Consider the following 7271-nt stretch of genomic DNA (forward strand, 5'->3'; position numbering starts at 1 on the left):
CTTTTACCGTCATCAATCCAAGAAACCAACAGCAAAACGAGAAACATTTGAAATAAAGTACACCACCGTACCGGTGGGTACACTATACACGTTACCTTTGAGCAATGGTGTCTCAAGAAAACGACGACACGAAAAACTCTAAATTGGAATTTAAAGAAACCAAAATATCTCATCAATAAAATCAATGGAGAAGGTATGAGTGTCAATTCTGATGAAAATAACAGTATTAGTAGCACTAGCACTATCTTGTTATCTGAAGCACCAGAAAATAAGCAATGCAAAGTTGTTAATCTTAAGATAGATCTACCACTCCCTTTGCATCCTGATGCTTTTGCACTGCAACTATTCAAGCAGCAACAAATTGAGCAGACCTCAAAACTAAGTGTCATGGAATCCTCAATAAAATCTGAGGAAAACGAACTGTCAGTCCTTAGTAAGTAAAATCGGTACATAAAATTATGATTTTCGTAATGTCACGTAGGCCCTTTTGTTTGTATATATACACACAGACTGTGACACAGTTAATTAACGGGTATCATACAGGATTTTGAAGTCAGAAGAGGAAATAAAATCATGCAGAGTGCGTCGTCGGCTAGGGTAACCCAGGGGCATGCCCCCTTTGTTAGGTGGTCTTAGGTGAATTTTGGGGTTGCCTTTGCATTCTCGTCAACAATTAACTAGAATGCAAATTTTATCTCCCCCCTGTAGGTTATGACACCTACCTTATTAACAGTAAGACGGGTCTGTGTTTCCGTGGTCAATATTTATGTTGTTCGTACTCTATCTGATTTTGTGCTGTATTTACACAGAGAATAGTGAGCCGATTAACTTTGACAGTGAGGGACAATCCTCCTTGTACTCTGATCACCAAAGAACCCTTAACAGGTCGAGCTGTGTCACAATGCCCACTCTGGTGAACAGGTACAAAACATCTCTAGTATTCTGCAGCAAACCTCTATATAATTATACTGAAGCTTTGTCTTTATTCCATTTGTCAGCTTGAACCAGGATATTCACCCACCCGTACCCATGTTTTGTCAAAAGAACTCCACAAGCACCGATTTAAAACTATCCTCTGATCAATTCTCAGCTACTGTTCCATGTACCCAGTTGAATGCATATCACTCTGTACAAAATGTGGAGCACATGTCTAGGTAAGCCCCAGCTAAGGCTAATCAATCAGGTACTAGGTGAGGGTTAGAGTTAGGTATTATTATTTTATTGAAGAACATGATGTCATAATTGATCTAAAATGACTTGTATAGCAAGACATTCAAACTTACATTTCACAAACATGTCTTGCTCAGGGCATGGGTATGGAAAGTGTATAGCAACGTATTTTCTTGTATAGGCCTTTGTTTCGGTTTTCACATTGGGAAAGTGCTCTGCGACACTGCTCCTGTGTTCGCGGATGTCAGCACTGTTTATCTGATATTGCAAGAAGAAGTCCATCATCATCACCAACACTAGACAGACACATTGAGGTCTCTAAAGCGAAATTACCGACAAAAGATTCTAGGAAAAGTTGTGTGGGCACAGAGCTTCCACGGCTAGAATCAGCAGTTGCGGACACTCTACAGACATTGTCCCTGCAGGCTCAAAGACTAAACATAACGAGACGTCTGCCAAAGTTCACGTGTTCTCAGAAAAGAGCTGAGTGAGTAGTATACTTCAGTGTGTACATTTACTGTGTGCATACAGCTGCTGGGTCTAACCAACGCTTATATGGAGCAATCTACTTTATTATTGACAAATAATGCAGTGGTTATAAGTCCAATGATTACAAGATTGCCTGCCTTGCATTTCAAGTGAAAGGTGGAAAGTATTGCCTTATAGATTGTATACTGTTCAGAGTTTGATCCGAACAAGAAGAGTAGTGGCTGCGTTATAACGACTACAGATACAAAATTTGCAATTGCTCCATAAGGGTTGTTTTCCTAAACCCTATCCACGTCCTTAAGTGACCTACGGCAGTGTTATTGAGTGTATGGAAAAATATTACAACCACAACCTTATATATTTTACGTATTAATTTATTGCGGTGTATACAGGATAGATTTACAGAGTTCCACTTCAGTGTTACCACTGCGACACAGGAAGGAAGGTACAGATAATTATAATGGTGTTCGTCAAGCATAAACCATTGCGTCACACAGTGCCGTGTTATGCTGATCCTCTGGTAGGTGGTCTACCTAGTTTCCATAGAAGACTAGCACAGATGACTATATTAGTCACGGAGACAATACGCTGTGAGAAAGAAAAGGCTCTCAAGTCAAAATCAAGGAAAAATCTTCAATAGGTTCATGGAGCTAGGAACACTGTCATGCAATAATTATGGCTCCTTATATAATTATATGTTCATTTTAATCATAATTATGTCACCTCCTAAGTCAACATGTTCTTACATGTATAATAATTTATTTGGCAATCTGATTAGGCATATGAAAAACTTCACAGACTCAGTTCAAACACGTCCAACATACAAAACTTTGCCCTACACATGGGGCACGGAGCAGTGGAAGACATCCAAGAGTCTGGTCTGTCCTTGTCTTGTCTCGCAGCAAACCATTTACTCATACAGGACAAGCACCACATGGGTCGGCAGAAGCATTGCCGACACTGTCCGTCCTGTAGAATGTGTAAATTCCTCCTATATAATTAATCATGATTTCCTATTCGCTCATTAAGCAATAAGTATCGATCTTATACAAACTGAAAATCACACCCTGTGACCAAAGCTGGTAACAGATTAGTTTTAACTACAGCACTAAAGTGTAAACCCTCGGCTGGTGACATGCTATAGAAACCAGGAGAGTGATAATTATAGTCTTTTATTTATTAGTATAGACTAGCACAGCAAGTAGACTAGAGACTGATAACGGTTTTAGTAGTGCATGCACTGTGGACTAGGATCACAGCAAAATCCCCAAAGAAGCCTTAGAATAATGGCTCCTGTTGGGATCAGCAAAGAAGCAACTAGTTTTCTACTGTAGTGACCCTTTTCCATTATTGTTGGTAGAGGATCACCTCAGCTGCAAATTAGTGTCTCAAATAAAGGCCTGCCGCGTGTTGCTTGTATATAAGTCCTGCAGCCAACATGCTAAATTCAAGCTTCTTAGCTTTTATCGACAACGATGCCACTATAACTTGTTGTGTAAAGGCTATCCATGCTGTAAACGCACCGCTATGGCATCTGTAGCATTATGCCCAGCTAGGATTGCGAGAGTATAAGTAGCTACAGTAAACTGTAAACTACTCTTTCAGTTCAACATGTGTTTAAGATGCAAGATAACAATACTGCGCATGCTCAGTAGATATAAGAGCATGCACTATTACATATGTTATAGTATAGTTCAATGTTATTATCCAGAACACAATGCTACAGCATCCAGGTAAGCAGACGAACCAATTGACTACTATAAACCTGCTGGCCGCGGCACGGCCTCGGGTTAATAATTACCGTATTACTAAAATATTTTGCGAGTGAAAAGTAAATGAGCTAAATCAGCAGAAAATTTGATGATTTGCGATCTAACTATTGTTTTCTGGCAAGGATCGTGTGTAAATTTTAGGTTTTACGATATTATTGTTGCAAATTGATCAACCCTCGCAAAGTTCGCATAATTATTTGATGCTCGCAAAACATTCTAGTAATACGGTACATACCGTATATGCTTGATCAGAGGCCGCGCTTGTATAAAGGCCGCACTCAAATAGTAGCCTCCCTTGCTAGCAAAATGAAACATTTAGTAGCCGCTCTCAAATAGTAGCCTCAGTGAACTTTGACTCTAGCATTTCTGCACGAGGCAGCAAAAAAATTATTAATACTAACAGCTAGCTACATGTACGTAGCTTCTGGGTACAAGTAGCAGCTTGTTAGTGCTTCACAAAGACTTTCTCATGGCAGATTCAAGTTTATGCAGGTGAAAAGAACTTTTGATGACAAACTAAAGGTTGTTGAATTAGCTGGAGCTAATAAACGCCGCTCTTGAACAGTGGCCTCTCTCGAATTGTAGCCTCCTCTTCCAGCAAAATGAAACATTTAGTAGCCGCGGCTCCTGATCAAGCATATACGGTAAACAACTTAGCAATAACTTACATCAACTGGTGCACACATTTTCTGTATTTTGACTTGTGGGAGCACTTGAAGACAGCCAACACATGGCTCCAAAGCCTATATAATAGTCTAGAGGTTAATGTAATTATAAACATGCACTTACAGGTGACCCTGGTGGTATTTGATACATTCCATTTCTCTGCACTTGTTCTCTAAATGCAGAGATGAAACGATCACTAAGAGATTGTTGAATGAGAACTGTTCTGGCTGTGCGAATAGGAGCTTGCAGCTTATCCGTCAACTGGGAATATTGATGAGAGTTCAATCTTATGCCTGAAGGAAAATGGGGTCTGTGTTAGTATTTGTGTACAGGTGAAATTTTACTTACTGAAAGACTTAAACTTAGAGTTTATACTATTGACATTAATTGTTAGATACTGCTTTGACTGGCCATCAAGAGTGAAGTTGTGCTCATCAGCTGCAGCTACACTGAAGTGTACAAAAAGTTGTATAGTCAATGACACGAAATAACATAAACATACTTAAGAACTGCATCTCTCTGATGGATTAGGTTCACAGAGTGGACATTGCACTGAATTATCCAAGAATCGGTGACAATCACAGTGCTGCCGCCAAGTTGCGACACAAACTTGTCAATGTGTAGAAACTCAGCATTAATAGAACCAGCCACCCTCCTGCAATCCAACAATATAATTTTACCTTTCAGCTATATACCGTATTTACTTCATTAAATGCCCATCTACTCCTACGACTTAAAGATTTAAGCTGAGAGCTGTGGCAGCAGGCATAATCACTGCTGCTGTGCAAGAGTTTGAAGCAGACATAACAATAAACGCCTGTTTTGAATAAGTGCCCATCTCGTTTAAACAGATGTTGCTAGGAAATAACGCCCGGGCGTTTAATCAAGTAAATACAGTATGCGATATGGTGCCCTCTCAGCTCACCTCCATGGCTGCCCCAACTGAGAGAGCTGTACTGTCATTGGGTGTCTTTGCCAGTTATTGGTGTACCAGTACAGAGCTATAGACAGTCCAATCATACCGACAGTAACTGATGGAAGCCATATGCTCAGAGTAGTCGCTGACCAGAGTCGTGGGTTAAACTACATACATACATGCATGGTACACGATGCAGTATTAAATGTGTGACAGTGCTCACCATGTGAAGCGATGGACACACAAAGCTGAGGCCAATGCAGTACACCAAGGGTAAAAAGAGATGAACAATGACTGAACAAGTAGTTCGTCTTAAATGATACCGTGTAAAGTCCAAGCTCTGCACATCATCAATCGCACATCAAAACATAATTATATTAAATAGTTGACTTACAGGATCACCAAAGTATTTGGAGAATAATCCTGGCAAGGTCAACCCAGCACTGCTGATTTCTTGAGGCATTAAACCAAGGACATCCATCAGTCCATATGCTATGAAAGCAGCCGTATATAATACTGCCGACGTTTCCATTATAAGAAACAGCGACAATCAGTTATAAAATTATCTCTCTAGAAGTGGCTGGCCGGCCAGGTCACAGTGCATGTAAAAATAATATTGGGTAGGCGGAGGCCATAATTATAGCCACACCCAGTTCAGATAATAAGCTGTCTTAGTTGTCATGGTTTCCTGACAACAAAAACAATACTTATGTCATAATGCATTTCTATAACTCACACACAAAAGTCAAGTGGAGCTAGCTAACTGTAATTAGTAGCTCAAAAAGATGCCTCGAATGACAACAGATTTACTTGCAAGGTGCACAGGACATGCTAGAAGAAAAAGAGATGAAACTACAGAGCAATTCCTGAGACGAATAACTCACCTCTATTGTTCTGAAAAAGGCATTGACAAGATTGTGAGTATACTAAATTTCCACTCTTAGTTTACCATAATTATTAATGATGCATGGTACAGGAAGGACTATTGAAGTGCAGCAATCTCTCTGTACTTTATCTGTACGACAACATGATATCTCAAATTGAAAACCTTTCATCATGCCCATCGCTCACACACCTCTATCTCCAAAACAACCACATCAGACAAATGGCTAATCTCTCTACCCTACACAGACTAACAAAACTGTAAATCTAATGTCTAATTAGTGTATGCTGTTATAGTCCCAATACTTATATGCAGGTATTTGAGTGGCAATGCAATCACAGTTGTTGAAGGTTTAGAGGGTCTCCCTAATCTAAATGAGCTACACATAGCAAATCAAAGACTTCCCGAGGGAGAAAAGCTTCTCTTTGATCCCAGATCACTATTAGCAGTATCGGTGAGTATTAAAAAGCAACCAATTTAATCATAAATAATTTAACCACTTTTTCCAGGAAACTTTACTAGTACTGAATGTATCTGGCAATGGATTGGACAGCATTGAAGATTTTACGTGCTTAAAAGAATTGAAACAACTCTACGCTTGTGATAACGAACTTTCAAGCATGAAGGGTTTAAGCCGAGTGCTTGTGCATTTAAGTATGCTTACCAAACTAGAGCTGGCTGGAAACCCTGTTTGCCAAAAGCACAAATACAGAGATCGAATTATCACAATGGGGGTCAGAATTTGTGAGTAAAATAGTGTACCCTATTACATGTGGAGCATAACGTTTATGGGACAATGTCCATTTCTTTTTCCCCTTTACCCTATACACCATCGGTGAATACATACAGGTATGGTAGACGGGAAAGAAGTGAGTGACACAGAGCGCCAGTTCCTTGTAAATTGGAAAGCAATACGTAGAGCTCGCAGGAAGAACCAAACACAAGTCACCGACCCACTAACAAATATTGAAACTATTCCTACAGCCAAACAGATCCTTCACAAAGGTCCCCCTCCATTGACAATGCCTGCTCTCCCACCAAGACAGCTCCCACGTCGAATTAAACAACACTCTTCTCCTAGGCACGGATACTTAACACAACAGCTATCTCATAACATTGTAGCAACTCACCATGAAAGAAGTAAACAATCGGGAAGTATCAAGCTTCCAGACATTGTTAGTACATATGCTGCACAATCAGTTACAATGGATTTCAAGCGAAAAATTGTAGATAGCTTAAGCCCAATCAAGAACCCTTCAGCACAAACACATGTCGTTCCTGTATTACATAAGTAAAAATATAAATATCACTTGGTTTTCACTTTTTGTAAAATTTATGGTAATGAAATAAGTTAAGAAAACGAGTAATAGGGTTA

At 39.7% G+C, this 7271-nt stretch overlaps 3 protein-coding genes across 8 annotated transcripts; 2 read left to right on the plus strand and 1 right to left on the minus strand.

The window, feature by feature from the left end:
- Positions 1-24: 24 nt before the first annotated feature.
- Positions 25-2433, plus strand: LOC135331932 (uncharacterized). Of its 6 annotated transcripts, none has more exons than XM_064527235.1 (7): positions 25-433; positions 544-580; positions 810-921; positions 975-1154; positions 1352-1657; positions 2052-2104; positions 2157-2433. In XM_064527235.1, exons 2-7 carry the CDS (start codon positions 574-576, stop codon positions 2297-2299), a joined length of 801 nt encoding a protein of 266 aa, XP_064383305.1. In that variant the 5' UTR covers positions 25-433; positions 544-573; the 3' UTR covers positions 2300-2433. The 6 variants fall into 6 exon arrangements, with proteins under 6 accessions (XP_064383305.1, XP_064383306.1, XP_064383304.1 ...); XM_064527236.1 differs by having other exon boundaries at positions 25-193; positions 355-580; XM_064527234.1 differs by lacking the exon at positions 544-580 and having other exon boundaries at positions 25-193; positions 355-433.
- On the minus strand, positions 2399-5588 carry LOC135331928 (transmembrane protein 129-like). Its single transcript, XM_064527226.1, has 8 exons — positions 5408-5588; positions 5237-5353; positions 5023-5180; positions 4600-4752; positions 4446-4546; positions 4221-4390; positions 4100-4174; positions 2399-2628 (listed from the first exon to the last, which is right to left on the minus strand). Exons 1-8 carry the CDS (start codon positions 5543-5545, stop codon positions 2452-2454), a joined length of 1089 nt encoding a protein of 362 aa, XP_064383296.1. The 5' UTR covers positions 5546-5588; the 3' UTR covers positions 2399-2451.
- Positions 5589-5794: 206 nt separating this feature from the next.
- On the plus strand, positions 5795-7256 carry LOC135331926 (protein phosphatase 1 regulatory subunit 42-like). Its single transcript, XM_064527224.1, has 5 exons — positions 5795-5930; positions 5990-6156; positions 6212-6350; positions 6406-6640; positions 6746-7256. Exons 1-5 carry the CDS (start codon positions 5799-5801, stop codon positions 7189-7191), a joined length of 1119 nt encoding a protein of 372 aa, XP_064383294.1. The 5' UTR covers positions 5795-5798; the 3' UTR covers positions 7192-7256.
- Positions 7257-7271: the final 15 nt, after the last annotated feature.

Source organism: Halichondria panicea, chromosome 2, assembly GCF_963675165.1.
Source record: "Halichondria panicea chromosome 2, odHalPani1.1, whole genome shotgun sequence".
Lineage (NCBI taxonomy): Eukaryota > Metazoa > Porifera > Demospongiae > Suberitida > Halichondriidae > Halichondria > Halichondria panicea.

Excerpts from the sequence above, each read along its gene's own strand:
- LOC135331932 (XM_064527232.1), top strand. The coding sequence starts at position 196 with ATGAGTGTCAATTCTGATGAAAATAACAGTATTAGTAGCACTAGCACT. Across the intron at positions 1,155-1,351 it reads AATGTGGAGCACATGTCTAG|GCCTTTGTTTCGGTTTTCAC; the intron begins GTAAGCCCCAGC and ends TTTCTTGTATAG. Across the intron at positions 2,105-2,156 it reads ACTGCGACACAGGAAGGAAG|TGCCGTGTTATGCTGATCCT; the intron begins GTACAGATAATT and ends TGCGTCACACAG.
- LOC135331928 (XM_064527226.1), bottom strand. The coding sequence starts at position 5,545 with ATGGAAACGTCGGCAGTATTATATACGGCTGCTTTCATAGCATATGGA. Across the intron at positions 5,354-5,407 it reads CCAAATACTTTGGTGATCCT|AGCTTGGACTTTACACGGTA; the intron begins GTAAGTCAACTA and ends GATGATGTGCAG. Across the intron at positions 4,753-5,022 it reads CAGTTGGGGCAGCCATGGAG|GAGGGTGGCTGGTTCTATTA; the intron begins GTGAGCTGAGAG and ends GTTGGATTGCAG.
- LOC135331926 (XM_064527224.1), top strand. The coding sequence starts at position 5,799 with ATGCCTCGAATGACAACAGATTTACTTGCAAGGTGCACAGGACATGCT. Across the intron at positions 6,157-6,211 it reads CTACACAGACTAACAAAACT|GTATTTGAGTGGCAATGCAA; the intron begins GTAAATCTAATG and ends ACTTATATGCAG. Across the intron at positions 6,351-6,405 it reads GATCACTATTAGCAGTATCG|GAAACTTTACTAGTACTGAA; the intron begins GTGAGTATTAAA and ends CACTTTTTCCAG.